Source organism: Echeneis naucrates, chromosome 16 (genome assembly GCF_900963305.1).
Source record: "Echeneis naucrates chromosome 16, fEcheNa1.1, whole genome shotgun sequence".
Lineage (NCBI taxonomy): Eukaryota > Metazoa > Chordata > Actinopteri > Carangiformes > Echeneidae > Echeneis > Echeneis naucrates.
Window position 1 is genome coordinate 13,018,240 of NC_042526.1, and position 17,763 is coordinate 13,036,002.

Here is a 17,763-nt window from a genome sequence, read left to right on the forward strand (position 1 = left end):
TGATTAAAGAAATTTAACTCCCAGTGTTGTCTCATTTAAAGCATACTGTTAATCAGTAAAACAGCCTAAAATGTTTACATGCTCCATTTATTGCATAAATGGCTGCAAGTGAATTGGCTATTTAACAGAAATGCCAAGTCTGTCAGCCAAGTAGATTTGATTTTGGCTGCCAGGAATCATAATTAGTTAGTCAAGTAATGTTTGCCACTCTCACTTTGCTCAGGCCCACTTCTTTAGCCTGGGAGGTCCGTAAGATGTCTCCAGGACGTCATGTGATGCCAAGCCCCTCAGCGGACAGAATGGTTCCTTCTCCAGGTGCACGTCGCACTCTGAACTTTGGGTAAGCTCTGCTCACATTCATTATTTATAGTTTTAACTGTGTTTGGCTCATTCATTTCGATCACCATCAGGTATACCAACAGAAACCTTTATTTTATTAACATTTTATCAATATTTTTATTCACATATCCAAATTTGTTTAACTTCTTGTTTGAGAGGTTCAGAAAATGCAAACTGAATGGAATTAGTTGAGTCTCACACTCTTCAGCTATTGAATCAGTTTAAGGTGTGGATGAAAGTCTCAGTTAAAGACTGCTGAAGCATTGGTTCAATATGTGCACTGCTCTGTAATCGGATGCTCCAGGAAATGGGTATTGATCATTAGAGGCCTGTTGGCAAATACAGCTTCATGGTATCTCTCATAAACAGTACATGATGAAGCTGAAAATCCTGCCTGTTGACAATAAAGGTTTATTCTTGTTTGGATTTGTGTTTTCAGTGGTCCTCCACCTACACTAGCTGCAGCCCGCCTCTCCCACACAGGCCCCAGTTGGGCAGACCGGGTGAGGTGCACTCAGTCCGTCCCACCTTCCAATCAAATGGCCATATCTCCTGTAGAAAAACCTGGTAAGAAATTCTGCACAAATCCAACCCGTACTTGAACAATGTGTGGTTTCCTTTATAAAGAAATGGAGTCAGATTTATGGAAAGCCTCATTTGTTTTCCAGGTAAAAAAGATGCTGAGGGTTGGGAGACTGTCCAGCGTGGACGCACTGCCAAGCCTCGCTCTGCTGCCATAGTTGCAAAGGTCAGTCCTGTCTTGGCTCATGTCATACCGAAACAAGAAAGCACCAAGGGTAACCAGTGTCACCAGTCACCACAGGAAGAGCAACAGCCCCAACCTCAGTGTCCCCCGGCCAAGGACTCGAGCCAGACAGACATGGAGCAGCGTGTTCCTGTAGACCCTGACCTTCTGGAGGAGGTTGGAAGTCCAGAGAATGGACACATGATGGAGGTACCGAGGCTCAGCATTTTGTGCTGTCTTCTAACTGAGCAGCTCCTGGGTGTCAATTATTCATGAGGAGCAGAGTAACAGTAGACCATTTTATTGGCAACATTTGTTTTTGTTTTGGCCTTCATGGTATTCATAGACACTATCCAGACAGACCTATCAGCTTTAAGGCAATTGATTGTACACTGACATTTCAGGCCAAAAATCCATTTTCATTCTCATGAAATAAATACTTTGTCGATGCCTCAAGATACACTTGGTAAGAGTGGTTTAGAGCCATCGGTTAATTATGAAATACAAATCAGTATTTCTAACCTGTTTGTTTTTTCTAATCAGAATTGGATATCTAAGGCATGTCAGTATCAGCTTCTCTGCATGCATTTGTGTTCTCAGCTGTCCGTTGATTGGTGTGATTGTTTTGTTGTTGTTGTTTTTTGTGTGCGTGAGTGTGTGTTTGTGTGTGTGTGTGTGTGTGTGTGTGTGTGTGTGTGTGTGTGTGTGTGTGTGTTATTGCTGTCAGGAAATAGCTTGAACTATGCATGTATTTAATTGAGTTTGTGTGTGTTTGTGTATGCCTGTCGGTGCAGCCCCCAGCAGAGCGTGTACAAGACTTGGGGCAGTGTGTCGACGCACCCTGTGAAGACGTGTCTCCCCCCATAGCAGCTCATACCCCTCCCCAAGCCCCAGAGCCCACCTCTTTCTCAGCCACAATCGCACCAACAGACACTACCTTATCAGTCCCAGTCCCTTCTCTGGCCTTCTCATCATCCCCAGAGCCACCTCAGTTGGATGGGCTTGATGCATTGTTGGACTTGGGGGACAGTGGGGCTGAGGGGGGCGCGTTACAGAGCATGGCCACATCTGCTCCAGGACAGGCTGAGACTCCCATGGCAGCGGTGAAACTGGAGAGTATGCTGGACCCCACAGAGCTTTCTACTGTGAGTGCTGAGAGATGGAGGAGCAGAGGGAGGGGGCGGGGAGTGGGGGACCATGGATCTCCCAAAGGTCCTTCACCGCCTAAACAAAGTCAGTCCTAAGAAACTGCTAGACCAAATGTGCAGGCAAGACTGCTTAGCTCTGTGTAGTGTTGTTATAACACAGTTCATTGTGAAGAATAGCTGTGAATAACATGGCTTTTGTACTCAAGCAAGTGCTCCCAGGGTGTTTACCAAAAACAATCTCTCAACAAAGTTTAGTTAGCCTCAATTCTGTGGAAAAACTGCTGCCAAACCTGGACTGGTTTTTCCAGTTTGTATTTAACTTGTCAAGTATTTCTTTGGCAAACATCATTTACATCAGATTTTGTCATTATTGTCAGGGATCATGGAGTCAGTAAACACAGTGTTTCACACAGTTATGGATTCCGACACTTCTAAGTGGGAAACCATTAGATTTTGACATGTGCTCAATGAACTATTGTGAAAAGAAAAACTCTGTCGTGAAGGTTATTTGGCCTCAAAATAAGAAAAAGAAAACCATGTACATAAGTGGCCCAAGACTTTTTAACCTTACCATACAAACATCATGTAAAAGACATGCTGAGAAAAGTTGTCCTTAATTATATCTATAATAAGAGTTCCTGCAATGGAGTTATGTGAGTCAATTCCTTATTATTTTCATGTTGTGCATACTCCACAGATATTTAAAAAGTTGAATGAAATGTGCAGTTCCACAAAGCAAAACCATCAGCCGCCTCCTTCCACCATCTCTTCATCCTCACAGTCAGCGTGCCTTGCATGACCATTGAATGCTTCCTCACTTGTGATTCTTGTGATGCATTTTACAAACTGTGATTGAGATGGTATGGGGTTCCTCTATATATTAAAAGTGTGAATTATGCACCCAAGTTTGAATCAGACCAACTGCACAGAACCTAAAATGTATTATTACAGGTTACACATTTAGTAATTTGGATGATAAATAATGTTTATTTATACATTTATAATAAGTGACCAGTAAAATATATCACATGCACTGTCCTGGTAGTGCAGGACTGTGTTATACTGAAACAATACGCACGTAGGAGAGAAAAATATTAGGCCCATCTTCAGAATATTTTAAGATATTGTATTTATATTTTTGTTTTGACTCGGTGTATGTTGGTTTGAACAACATAATATTATGAAGTGTGAAATCTGTGTATGAGGTAGTAACTTTGCCGTGTGTTCAGCCCCAGTCCATGGCAGAAGTCCTGGCCAAGAAAGAGGAGCTTGCTGACCGCCTGGAGAAAGCCAATGAGGAGGCAATCGCCAGTGCCATTGCTGAGGAAGAGCAACTGACAAGAGAGATTCAGGCCGAGAACAATGAATTGGAGACTGACAATGAAAGTGACTTCTCTGTAAGATTCAGTCATTTATACAGAAAAATATTTTGCACTTTTTTGTTTTGCTGCGAATTAGAGTTTTCCTTTTGATGCTTTACTTTTTCTATGTTAACATGGATACACTACTGCTCTTTACAGGCTAGCATTGGCAATGGAGGTTGTGGAGCAAATATAGATTGGAGTGACATGTTGGCAGATTATGATGGTATGTTGGTCAACATCCAAATGAACCCTGCACTTTTATTCTTTTGATAATTCTTTTAATGTATTGAAGTTTGCTGATTTTATTTGTTTATCATTCCCATAGCTCGGGAGCCATGGCGTCAGAATACCTCATGGGGGGACATGGTGGAAGAGGAGCCTGCTCGGCCCCCTGGACATGGGATCCATATGCATGAGAAATTGTCCTCACCCTCACGCAAAAGGTGCAAAAATATATATTCAGTTGTTTGTTGATCATAAATTTTTAGTTCATTTCTTTACACACTGGAATATATTCCTCTTCCTGTTTAGTGCCTCCCTGAACACCACCACAATTTACTCATTTCCAATCCACTCATCTTATTTTGACAAGGATTTAAACCAGCAGCCTTAGAGTCAAAGGCCCACTTACTATGTCTGACCTTTCTTTCTTTTTAGGTTACCACCCAGAGCGTCAAATCAGGCGGAGCCTATGTCTGCCTTTCACATTGTTGATAAGGACACAGAAAGAGATGAATGATTTGTTATCATGTTTTTGACAGAACCATTGCAGAGTCAAAGAAGAAACATGAGGAGAAACAGCTGAAAGCACAGCAGCTGAGGGACAAACTACGGGAGGAAAAGACTCTCAAGCTGCAGAAGCTCTTAGAAAGGGTGAGCAAGCCATGTTGAGTTGATGGAAAGAGCCCCAAAGAAACTTCATGCAAGCTAAGACCAGGCTGGCCTTCAATGAGAGGTTCTGTCACCACACTGCCCGATAGAATCACTAAATATTATAACCGCCTTCAGTCGCATCCAAGCCAGCTGGCCACAGGCAGTTGTGAGGGAGACCCCCTGGCCAAAATCAACAGCCTTTCATGAAGTTTGTTTTTGTTCTCCGGGCCATAGCGGATGAGTGAGTCCTAGAATTAATCAGGATTAACCACATAAATGTATGAAGTGGTGTATATTATCATTAATCCCGAAGAGGACATAGGAGAGAGGGTAGCAACTGATAAATCAAGAATCCATTGTCCTTCTTGTCCTAGAGAACATGAATTCTTAACACTGTAGCTTCTCACTCTTCACTTCCTGCAGGAGAAGGAGGTGAGGAAATGGAAGGAGGAGTTGTTAGAGCAGCGTCGGAGAATGATGGAGGAAAAGCTGTTGCATGCAGAGTTGAAGCGAGAGCTGCAGCTCCAGGCAATTGTGAAAAAAGCCCAAGAAGAAGAGGCCAAGGTAGTAGAGGAGACCCTTGAAAACCTGTAACAATTAGTCTATGTGAGCTGGGGAAAGTCAGACATTTGCAGCCATGATTGTTTTTACATAGTGTTACATTACATTCATACATAAACACACTTTTCCCAGCACGCGAAAGCGTTTGTTTTTATTTTGTTTAGTTTTTTTTGTTGTTGTTGGCTTTTCTTTTCTTTTTTTTTTTTTTTTTTTAATACATTTCATAGGTTTCAATGTTGAGGCTTTCAGCAACCAAACTTACACTCTGTGTGTAATATCTGCCTGTTTATACCCTGATTCATAAGTATATGTGTGTCTGCCCAGGTGAATGAAATTGCATTCATTAACACTCTTGAAGCCCAAAACAAGAGGCATGATGCCCTGGCCAAATTAAATGAATACGAACAACGACTTAATGAGCTGCAAGAAGAGAGGCAGAGGAGACAAGAGGAGAAGCAGGCCAGAGATGAGGCTGTGCAGGTGACACAAAACAAATCTCCATTAAAAATCTATTTTCAATAAAGAATGCAGGTTTTCAGATTTAGGTACATTCACAGTCTCTCCAACTACTTCTGCAGGAGCGTAAACGGGTCCTGGAAGCAGAGCGGCAGGCCAGAGTGGAAGAACTGCTGATACGGAGGAAGGAGCAGGAAGCTCGCATTGAACAGCAGAGACAGGAAAAAGAAAAAGCTAGAGAAGATGCAGCTCGGGAAAGGGCAAGGTTTGTTGTATGGGAGTGTTATATACAGAAGTTGCTGCACCAATCCTTCAGTGATAGACTGCACAATGGTTTGACTCTGTATGTGTAGAGACCGAGAGGAACGTCTGGCTGCTCTTAGTGCTGCTCAACAGGAGGCCATGGAGGAGCTACAGAAGAAAATTCAGATGAAGGTAACTTCATATCGTGTAAGCTTGTATCTCAGGCACAGAAACCAAACTAGAATCCCCATTTCACATTCTGGTTTCTTCCACAGCACGATGAGAGCAGCCGTAGGCATATGGAGCAAATTGAGCAGAGAAAGGAGAAGGCTGCTGAGCTTAGCAGTGGTCGACATGCTAACACAGACTACGCCCCCAAACTGACACCATATGAGCGCAAGAAACAGTGCTCCCTGTGCTGTGTTGTGGTATGTACAGTTTTTCATTAGTGTCCTTTACTTGGTAACGCTTTGTTCAATCTTACAACCACTATGGATGTTGTTCTTGTGCATATATGGGACATTAAAAAATCCTTGTTACTGTTTTTCAATCTGTGTAAAAAAAACCCTAACCTTCACCCTAACCTGATATTTATGAGTGTTTGATAAACTTGAATATGAGGAAAAGGTGGTTTGGGCAACTTTTCTGTGTTATTTTGGCAAGCTGTAAAAACATATTGCTGATGGGAAGGTGGATTCAGAGGATTTTTGCAAGAGGGCACATTTAAATGAGGATTTAACAGCATTGATTAAACACAGACTCTTAGAACAGAGATTTATGGCTCGGTGTGATTATTCTTTTTCAAGTGTCAGGCAACAAATTCAATACACAGACACATTTATCTCTGATGGACCGGCTGTCATGAGAACAATGGTGGGACACCTTGAGTTTTCAAACCAGCATCAGATAAAGAAGGGGGTTCAGGGGGTGAATTTGGAAATCTTGTTAAAATGTCAGATGACCTTGGCCAGCATCTGACACCAGGGATCATGGATGGGTCAGCAGAAAGCACTTTATTTAATGACATTAAACAAACCATTCTAAATGGGCTTATTTCCAGAGATTGGAAAGCAACTCTTTTTGTTTTTTTGTTGTAACCATTTCTCAGACCTGTACTACATTTATTCAACTGTGAGGTCCACTGCAGCGTAGGACATATTTAAGACAAAATGCTTTTTTCAAATTTAAAACTTGTTTTTAAGTGACAAAATCACCTGGTGTCACCTGCTCAATTCTATTGTGCTGAAGACTCACTTATGGATAAAGTGATAAAATGGAATGCAACCATAAAATCATCTTTTCCATGTTTTGCATAATGTCATGTGCAACAAATCATCTTTCCTCTCCCTATGCTTGGGTTTGTTTTTATATATATATATATATATGTTGAGAAGAGATGCGGTCGCATCCCGCTTAAAATCCCTCATTGTATATTGTTTCACCCCCATCCCATGGGATTCTGTTGACCCTTTCCAGGCTTTGCTTCCATTGTGTCAGCAGAAGTAACCTCTGACCACTTTGTTTGTGTTTGCAGATCACCTCAGAGGTGCACCTGTTCAGCCACACCAAGGGCAAAAGGCACCAACAGGCTGTGCGAGACAGTAGCAGCATCCAGGGAAGGGAGCTCTCTGATGAGGAAGTGGTGCGTATCCCCAATACCCTGCCAGGAACAAACATCCACTCATGCCGTCCAAGAGTGCTTCTCTACTGCTGCTTGTGTCATGTAAAAAGACAAAGAGCAGTTGACAAAAGCGATTCTCTTTTATGATGTGGTCTTTATTATTGTTTATGTGTCCTCTTATACACTGCCATGGCTGTTGCTAGCTTTGTGAGATTGTAAATGGGCCTTGAAATTTACACAGTCAGGGTTCAGTGCTCCAGTGAGGAGGTGACATCACCCTCTTGTCTCCAGGCTGTTTTTGTCATGCGTTGCCCTCCATGGGAAGGCAGCTCGTTAATGCAAGGTAACCTCTCAGGTTGCAATATGAGATTGGCTTCTCAGCGACACTCATTGTTAGGCTGACAACTGTTGGTGCTATACGCAGCACCTTTGGCCCTGACATCTCCTTCATTCAAAGCTTTTTTTAGCTGGAAATAATTGATAACCCCTCTCCTTCTAAATTATTTCCTTTCCAAATGCAGGAAATTTCTTTTCTGTTTGAAAGCATAATAAACAGAGCATTGGGAGGTAGCACTTTGCCAGTCCATCCGTCCAACAGTTCATATTGACCACTACTTATATACATTAGCAATGTGTCCCCTTTGGTATAAGTTTACCAATAACTGGAATATTCAGGCTTTGCTCTATTCCTTCTCTATTTTTCATTGTAAATTCTTTAAATTTCACACTCTTGCTGAACCAACAAATCATCCTTTCCTAGGTTATTTTTGGATTGGGCTATTGGTCATTAGATATGTTTAACTACTTTTTCTTATTATATTACATTATGTGAAGCTAATCAAATATTCCAATAGAATTGTGTCTAGAGACTTGTTTAGATTGACTTATATGTCCACTTATTTATAGTTATTTATATCAAAGTTAATTTCAGTGTTCACCATTTCATTCATGCTTCTGCCAACAATTTTACAGACTTTAGCTCCATAACTCTTTGTGCTATGAAAGATTTTTAATTAAAATGAACACGGTTGGCTCTACTGTGCAGAGGTCACTTCATAGTTTTTGTGGAGAAGAGAGCAGCAAATGCCCGAGCCCTCATTTTTAGTAATTTTCTCACATTTTGAATTAAATTGAAAATATAATGATTTTTCACAGGACAGAACATGGGATTGCAATAATTTTTTTTTTCATCACTGTCAGGTCTTGTTTAATACTATGATCACCTTTGATCACCTTTGGACATGACAGCCTGAAAGAGATTTCATTTATAGAAGTCTGTATTCTGTTCTGCTTGTCTGGAGTGCTTGGCAAGAACAGCCAGTAGAGGGATCACCAGGCCGCTCAGGGTATCAGAGCTGACCTCCCAAATTCGCTGAATGGTCCTAGCAGTCTTGTTGTGAGCCTCTGCTGATGACAGAACAAGAACCTTGATGAAATATCCACGCCGCCAGCTGAAGCAACCCCCAAACACACACACACACACACACACACACACACACAGTTTAGTGGTCTAACCCTAACCCAACAAAGCCGCTGTTAGGAGAGATAGCCAGTTAACAGTTTTTAGTTAAATTAGTAGTTTTTTAGTTTAGATATTTTTTAATTTGCTATTATTTTATGTGGCCCCTGCTCAAATGCTACTAATAGCAACAAGTTTATCACAAAAACATCATGCAAACCATTGTCTCAATGGTCTCTCAATCCAGCATAATGGTACCATATCCAAGTAACCAACATTTAAAATAAGTTTGTTTCACATCCAATGGAAAGGTACCTCTCTTGGTTTATGGCAGAAGAGCCAGTAGTTCAGCATGTCCCATAGAATTTGTATTTGTGTAGGCTGTCTTTGTAGATCTGTGATGTGTGTTTTTGTTAGGGAAAGGGAGAGATGTTTAAAGTGGTATCACATTACTCCCACCAGAGGCAATCTGTGGTATTGTGTGGTAGCACTGGCCTAAGGCCATCATCTTCGCTGTTTTGTCACAATGGTTCAATGGTAGACACCTGTCTGTTATCGAGTCTAATCGTCTCAAATGCTCGCAGTCTATGCGACTTCCATTTAGACCAACCCCTTAGCAACAGGAAATGGGATGTAATCATTATATATTTATTTACTAAAGGATCATAGTCTGCGTGTCAGCATTATACTCTATTTGACAGGACAGTTTAATATTTCAGGTACCTTTTATGCTACCAGTGTGATTTTTGCAAAGATGCTTTGGATGTGTTACTGAAACAATTCCATTAAGTGAGCGTCTGCTGCACAGGATACCCTCTCAGAGAGATTACTGAACAGCTGCCTCCCAAGTAAGGGACAGCTACGGTCATATGTCATAACTGACCTGTAGTACCAGAGAGGAGAGGACAGAACTGTGCATAGATCAATACAGACACACACAACCTCCTTAGAAAACATAATTTTTTTTTTCAAGGTTGTTGTTGGCCCTTTTCTCCTATTTTACTTCTCAGCCTTCTAAAAAGGCTAAATGATAGTCATCACTATCCTATTGCTCAAACCATCCATATGTGATCAATATTAAAGCCCAGGAAAACATTGCTTCAAGTCATACATATATCTTTGCAATATTTAAATATTTTGCTGGCATTGATGACAAGTAGAGAATCCCCAAAACTGCCGTCACATTATAATTTTAAACATTTTCTCCATTGTGACTTTTTCCTTTTGGAACCCATCTACTTTTAACCAGTGTGGCGAAAAACCACAAGAAAAAGGCAAACAGATAATCTGTCACCCAACAATTCGAAATTGGGTGGACAGTTATTTGTGTATGACCATGTTCCGCAGAGTAAAAAGCTAATTTAGAAAACTGAATTTTTCAGCAATTTTTTTTTGCCCCCCTGCAACAGTCTCAAGTGAAAATGTCTATTCAGGCAGCAGGTGCACAGACAACTCTTGTATCTGAAGGGTATGGCATCCCACACACCGGTTTAGCTTGTCTGCTGAATGGAAAACCCTTTATATGTTGAGGCCATCCAATTCTCTGGGGTGCTAGATGACAGCATAATTGGGTAATTGCTTTCTTGCACATGCATCATGTTCTTCAAATTGGGTTACATTACCCTTTCTCCTGGTGGAAATATCAGAATTATCTGCCTGGGACAGACAGGAATCAACACCTCCAACCCTTTAGCATGTCCATGGTGGTTGCCTTCAAAAGACTGCTATTTTGGAGGTAATTAGAGGATACAGTGGTGTTATTGAGAGGTGTAGGTCTTTATGTCATACAATACATTTATTGTTCTCTTTTACAATACATTTATTAAATTCCATAATTTTTGAATGCTTTTAATGTATTGTTGTTTAATTTACTCTAGGAACATCTTTCCTTGAAAAAATACATTGTGGATATAGTGACGGACAGCTCTGTTTCCTCTGAGAGCACGAAGGATGGAGAAGAAAGGCAGAAGGCACGGAAGAAGGCAAAGAAGCTTCGAGCAAGGATGAACTCCAGGTAACAAATCAGTTTTCCCTCTGTTTGGTCTCATCAGTCTGTGTCTGTCCTTCTCTCCATCCTCTCAGAGCCATAGAGGACAAAACTGTGCCAAGACTTTTTTATGAGTGACAAGGAGATAGAAAGCAGATGCTATGTGCATCCTGGATGTCCACAAGATAACACAGATGAGCTTAATTTATGGCCACTCTCTGTGATTGGGGAACAAAACTGCAAATCGATGTGTAGGGCTCCAGCTTTCACCTGTAAAGAGCTTTCCTCCAAATTGCTACCATGGCATTGCCAAACCTGAAGCCTTCCTCAGTTTACAGGATGTTTGTTAAAGTATGTATGAAGCATGGCTATTTTTCTTCTTCTGAGTTATTGATTTTTAAATGAAGTATCAAAAAAAAATCAATAGTAATCAACAAATAGGAAGCAGAGCTACTGTGTGTCAGAACCTGGACCTCAGCTCAATCAGTTAACCGGGCTATCACAACAAGCAGGGAGGAGAGTACAGAGACACCACGTTGACAATATTCATTGTACCATGTTACTGATACAGGGAGGATACCATACCGCCTCAGATTGGTTAATTTTGTTTGTCTCTGATATACTGACATGAAGGAACCATGCATGCTGAAAGGAAATTTAGCAAACTTAATGACAGTATTAGTTTTAATTTGTGGTAGAATCACTAACATTAACATAACTGTTAATAATGAGGTAATGTTTTGTTTTAAAGATGGTCTAAGAATAGGAATAAGTGACACTTCACTCAGTAGAGCAAAAACATGCAACAAAAATAAACACAGCGCTCAACACACCACCAAAAGAGCATAAAGCATTTGGGCAGACCAACTTGACCATGATCAAATTTTGCATCAATTGGATGGTTGGTAGTTAAGAAGTTGAGCGACTTATTGTAAAATCTGTGTGTTCTGCTCAGGCTGAAAAATGCATTGTAAGTGCAGTCCTAGACGATTCATAATATAATGAGCGGTGTTAAGATAATGCGGTCTTAAAAGTTGAACACAAGTGTTCCACTTGATACAGTTTTAAACTTTTGTTTGTTTGTTTTTATTTTTAATTTACCCTTCCATGGCCTATCGCCATTATATGCAGTACCGTAGATATTTGTTCTTCCAAGTCTCCATTCCAGCCTCTTCAGCTCAGCCTTGGGTGTTGGATTAACACTATATCTTTTTCTATGAACAAATGGAAATATGTGATCAGTTTCAGTGTTATTTTTATTAATGTGTCTTACCTACAGAATAGTTGGCAGGAGGAGCAGCATTGGTGAGCAGCCCCATGTAGATGGTCTCACTAGAACATTTTTCATAAATCTTAAATTGAACTCTGACTATGATGGAGTTTTTCCATTGTTATCAGTGTCCTTCCATGGGTGTGGGGACACTTTGTAATCCTATGAGAGCCTCCAACCTCTTATAATGATATCATCATGAGTGATATTTCTAAAAAGCGAGTTTTTATGCTGTCCCTGAGAAAGTATTTATTCAACAAGGGAACAAGAGTGAGCTGTGGTTCACACATATTTTCTGCCACAGTGCTTTATTCTCAGTGCTGCTGTTTTTGGCTTTGTGAGGCTCAGCGGTTCTGAGAAAGTGACAACACGATCTGAGTCTGTTCACTGTCACTCATGCAGCAGCCCTGCTGAGACTGCACTCAAAGGCAGCAGGCTTTTCAGAGGTCATAAATAACAGAGCCCCAGTAAACATAAAGGTGAGCCGTTTCACCACCAGGTGGAAATGAGCCATTTTATTGGAGTGCAGTATGGTGTCCGTAAAATGTGAGTAGTTCTCACCAGCCTTTTCTCTAGGCCAACATGTAGCCCCAGTCTGACATTTCACATATTAGCCCCCCTCCTTTTTTTTTTTTTTTTTTTTTTTTTTTTTTTGCTGCTTGGCTTATGTTACTTAATAATAGAAGGAAAATACTCTATAAAAATTTAATGTAAGTAGCCTGCCCTTTAAAGTTATTGATGGGTTCTGAGCTTGGAAACCAAAGTCTCCACTTAGGCTCTTGTACACTTGCCTTTAGCTATGTTGTTTGTGTGTGTGGTAGTAGTATGGCTCTATATCTGAAGTAATGATACTCAGCCAGCTGACCTTAGGGATGCTCCTACTTGCAAATGAAAATACGTACATGAACCTTCAATAGACCCATTTTTTTTTTTTTTTTTTCCCCCCCCGTGTGTGTGTATGGCAGAGCATGGCAGCGTAGTGGTTAGTGTTGTCACCCCACCCCCAGGTTCCTGGCCTGGGGCTCTTCTATGTGGAGTTTGCACATTCTGAGCCAATTGCCCATAGTGAGCTGGGATTGGCTCCAGCACCCCCATGCCCCGGAAACGGAAAAGCAGTATAAGATGGATGGATGGATGTCTTTAACCCTTTTGACTTAGTCCCAAACATTATTATTATTATTTATTATATTATTATTATTATTTTTATTTATTTATTTATTTAGTTAGTTAGTTAGTTAGTTAGTTAGTTTTATTTTTTTAATAGGATAGAAAATTAAAGTAAAGGATGTCACTATTTTCACAATGATCTACTAGATAAACCAAGGCCAAGCACAGTGTATTTTAAAGGGTTATAAAAGTATTATAGAGCGGAGGGTTTTTGTTTTTTTTTTTTTCCCCTTACTTATTTTTATTGACATTGAAATAATGTTTACTTTACTCTCTCTTCTCTGCAGTATATTCATCAGCCCTGTGTGAGTCACATGTCTCTCTTAAAGAAATAATCTGAGATTTGTTGGGTTGTGAAATTCATGTAGTCCTACAACGTAGACTTGTGCTTTCTCCCTTATTACTGATCACTGTTATTTATTGCCTGAGACCCATTTCACATGGGATGCTTGAGACAATAATGAATTGCAATTTCTTCCTGTTTAACCTGGTTAGGTATGAACCTGTCAGGGTTAGGGTTGGGGTTAGATTAATATTGTAATATTGTGAATGACAAATGGGGCATGCATAGTTCAAGCCCTCTTTTAAGCAAGCACCTGCTACTTATACACAGAGACAAAGAAAATGACTTAATTTAGAGTTTAACTGAAGACTGCCTTGCCTAGTCTATTGCTCTTTGTACACATTTTGTTTTTTTGTAGATAGTAAAACAGCTGATTGCATGTATTAATTCTACCTTCATATTCATTTGAAATGCCACTCCACATCTGGCTACTATTTCATAAGGCAAGACTATATGTAGTTTTATAACATCTACATCAGGACAGATAGCTAAAAAAATGGAGCAACAGATTTGTGATAACATTAAAATCTTTCTAAATGTTAGAATACATGGCTGGAGTGAGCAGTTTGAAAGGTGTTAGGGTCACATTGCTCTGGCCTAGAGATGTAGTGAGTTATCAGTTGCTGTCCTTCAATATAAGAGAATGTAAATACCAAATCAGGTTTTAGTCCAGACCGGTCTTCCGAAACAAATCTCCCATCACCTTACAGGAAGTGTTTGATTCTATCAGTGCAGAGACAGGTAACTGGAAGTTGCTCCTTCCAACTCTGATCAATAGTTAGTTATCATGTCTGGGAATGTCTGATTGACAGGTAGATAGAGTCCCTCACAATTTCACACAGACACACACACATTCTTGGACCAATGCCACAGAGATGCCAGTCCCTAAATGACGGTGACCTTTAAGGAAGTCAACCATTCAAAACACTGGTTACATTCCTTGAATCTCATTAACTGTTGATATGACAGTGAATGAAGTAAGAAACTTGAGCCACCTTGCTAAATAAAAGTCAAAGACAGGAGGATTTAAAGGAAGGTTTACGTCTTGGAGATATGAGTCAATGGCAGCAAAGCACTTGTCCCCACAGAGCCAGTGTCTAATTATTTTAAGCTGAGTTACTTGGTGAATAGCTGACAGGCCAAATAAACAGACTGAGTTTGAACTTTTTCTTTCCTCTTTACACTGTCATCTGTCGTGCTCTTAACTGAAAGATTGAAGACTTTTTTTTTTTTTTCCTGGGATTCAAAAAAAAAATTTCAACGTCTTCCTCTTCAGGGCAAAGGAATATGAGACGTCAATGGAGGCAAAGTCACAGGTCCCTGACTCCCCGTACAAGGCCAAGTAAGTATTTTCTTTTTCTGAACTTGGAGATTTACATCATTCATTTGTTCTACTCTTATGATTATAAAGTTGTGTGCAGGACAGAACGTAACCCTTTTGGTCATAAAAGATTTTTTTATAGGGTTCTTTTTTTGTTTCTGTTTTTACATCATAACCCTAACCCTAAAATCATAAAACAGTGAAAATGACTGACTCAGAATTTGAATTACAATTATTCTCCTTAAATTAGTTCAAGAAACCTTTTCTGTTGACCAGCTGTCCCAAGATATTTTGACTTTCCTCTGCTAAAGAAAACTAACAAACATAATATCACATTTGAGAGGCTTGAATGTCTGAATTTTCATTTAGACTTTAACAATAAATAACTTATTAGTCAATCAAATACGTAATGAGATACAAAACAAGACTTGCTTGTCAGACCAGATAACATTCTGTAGATCAATAAAATAGTAGTTTCAATTTAAATGATGTGACAATAGGTTGGTTGAGGCAAGGGGAAAACAGACTATTGTCTGTAAAGAGTTTTTATAATTACGATTGGCTTCTGTATGTTCAGGTTGCAGCGCCTGGTGAAGGACCTGTTGAAACAGCTTCAGGGCCAAGACAGCGGCCAGTGGGCCAACAGCAAAGTGTCTGGTTTGGATAGAACACTGGGAGAGATTGCTCGTATCTTAGAGAAACAGGTTTGTTTGCCCTTCACTCTCTTGCTTTGCATAACCTTCTAATCCTAGTTTCTTTGTTTATTACTTTGCTGTCAACTCAACAATTTGCAGTAGAGCACAGGCTGTGCTAATCCTTTCACATGTCCCTTCAGTGATGAGTTGTGTTTGTCTGGCTCCCTCTATCTCACTCACCCAATGGTAGAGTATCACTTACTCCAAACCAACTTGCCTTTGGTTTTTGACTAATGAGGACCAGATTAGCAATGTTTTCACTGTCCGCATGGTACCAATAGAGGAGTGTCCTAGCACGAGAGCAAGCATTGTCTTCTTTCTGTGTGGCTTGCATGACTCAGATGTCACTATTTAGACAATGTTAAATTGGATTTCCACATGAAAAGCACAGGACTTGATTGAACAAAGGCAAGGCAAGAGATATTCTTCTGAGGTTGAGCATTTTTCACTTCTTTACAGCTTTACAAATACATATAATTGTCAGATATAATGGCAAACATTTATAACTATAGTGGGTATGAAACATTTGTATCAGAGGTTGTGCTGCAATATGCATTTTTGTTGTGTTTAGTTTTTTCTTATTTATTTAATTATTTTTACAGTAAAACTCATGTTAATTTTAGACTGAGGGGAGGAACTAAAACACCTGCCATGGTGTTTATGATGAGGAGAATATACAGCCCACTTCCTGTAATGAGGAATAAATTTCCTGTCATGTTGTGGTTCAAGCCATCTTAACATCCGACTGTGCATGCATCTGAGTTTGCGCATAGACAGATTATGATGTCCCATCAGTGACGAGGGGGCGGCTGCACAGGCTATTACTGAATTTCCCCTGAGACACAAAAAAAGAAATGGCTTAGGTGGGTGGCACAGCATCCTGTAAGGAGAGAGGAGGAGACCAGTGTGATGTGAGTAGCTCACAAGCTGTCACTATGTGAGAACTCCTCCCCTTAGCGCCACATAATCCCAGGGGGAGGTCAGAGGTCAGTGGGCCACAGGAATAACATGCTCCATTTAATAGTGGTGTTGTTGGCAAAGAGGAAGATCAAGCTTTTGATCAGATGCTTTGGCTGTGTCTTCTACCACAGTTTAAAGGGACATTTTTTTAAACAGCTTTGTGAAGTTTTATTTCAACAGCTTCTTATTGAAATATCCTTCCCTAAAGCTGAATGGATTGCCTCATGGGCCAGTGTGATTGGCCCATGAGGCAGTCAGGAAAACACTTCCCTCTCTAATCCCTGGACAAAGTCAAATAAATAGAGTCTCTGTCAGCATGGCTGTCTGGCCCCTGAGTCACTTCAAGTCAGGACCGTTTAGATTATTTGACCTAACAAGCATCTCTCATGTCATTGACTCACCTAAAGATTTGTTTTTCTCCCCCATATCTGATTCAGTCTCCACTTTCTCTGCTAATTCCTTAGACAACACCCGACACTCCCCTTCTGCACTGCTGTTTGGGTTCCACTCCTCTCTCTCCTCTCCTGCTTTCTAGGCCATGTCTAGTCTCTGACCTCAGTGTGTTTCTCCCTCTGTGGCCTCTAATGGTTTATTTTGTGCCAAACTTGATTTTTCCTTTACTTTGGGTGATTGAAAAGAGCAATTTTCCCAATGTGGTATTCTTTTTTCTTTTGCTACATGCTTGCCTTATTATTAAACACTTGTATTTATATATTTCCCAGTGTTTACCACTGCTTTCAGTTAAAGCCTGCTAAGAAAAAGGACACATGTATGACATGTACATTAAGAAACTGTCAGGAGCATGGTACGCTGAGAGCCATAGGCTGTAGACTGTATTTACATTTTAATTTGCCAGCTGTCTAAGACTAGTTAGGCCAACCAGTGGGACTGGTGGGAAATGGGGGTAGGTAAAAGCAGAGTGGCAGGACAATGGGGGTTTTTCGGCTTTGGCCTATGCCAGACTGAAAGATATAGGCCAGATCTGCCATGTCCGAGCTCTGTCAAAGAGAGCAAAAGTGAGCCACATTCCACACAGTTTGGAAAGGTTTAATTTTGATGAGGGAAATAATCTTCTTCCATAGCGCTATATTGTTTGTTTGTTTCTTGCTTGTATGGCAAGTGTTTGGCCTTGGCAGATAATGTCATTGAACTGAAACTACTGGGATCGTATTTCTTCCTCCTCCCCACTGATTTAAATGATCTGTCTCAAT

General features: G+C 40.4%; 1 protein-coding gene across 3 annotated transcripts in view; it reads left to right on the top strand.

Annotated features, from left to right (window-relative positions):
* Positions 1 to 17,763, top strand: part of scaper (S-phase cyclin A-associated protein in the ER) — a 53,333-nt gene that overhangs the window by 8,969 nt on the left and 26,601 nt on the right. For 2 of the 3 annotated variants that reach the window (XM_029523341.1, XM_029523342.1), the window contains exons 6-22: positions 224 to 340; positions 779 to 906; positions 1,008 to 1,294; positions 1,879 to 2,229; positions 3,462 to 3,629; positions 3,753 to 3,819; positions 3,922 to 4,039; positions 4,358 to 4,469; positions 4,893 to 5,033; positions 5,355 to 5,510; positions 5,609 to 5,751; positions 5,840 to 5,921; positions 6,005 to 6,157; positions 7,264 to 7,371; positions 10,687 to 10,823; positions 14,853 to 14,918; positions 15,475 to 15,601. In XM_029523341.1, the coding sequence (XP_029379201.1) occupies positions 224 to 340; positions 779 to 906; positions 1,008 to 1,294; positions 1,879 to 2,229; positions 3,462 to 3,629; positions 3,753 to 3,819; positions 3,922 to 4,039; positions 4,358 to 4,469; positions 4,893 to 5,033; positions 5,355 to 5,510; positions 5,609 to 5,751; positions 5,840 to 5,921; positions 6,005 to 6,157; positions 7,264 to 7,371; positions 10,687 to 10,823; positions 14,853 to 14,918; positions 15,475 to 15,601 (2,461 nt within the window). The remainder of the gene's footprint in view (positions 1 to 223; positions 341 to 778; positions 907 to 1,007; positions 1,295 to 1,878; positions 2,230 to 3,461; positions 3,630 to 3,752; positions 3,820 to 3,921; positions 4,040 to 4,357; positions 4,470 to 4,892; positions 5,034 to 5,354; positions 5,511 to 5,608; positions 5,752 to 5,839; positions 5,922 to 6,004; positions 6,158 to 7,263; positions 7,372 to 10,686; positions 10,824 to 14,852; positions 14,919 to 15,474; positions 15,602 to 17,763) is intronic. The other variant, XM_029523343.1, reaches the window with a different exon arrangement.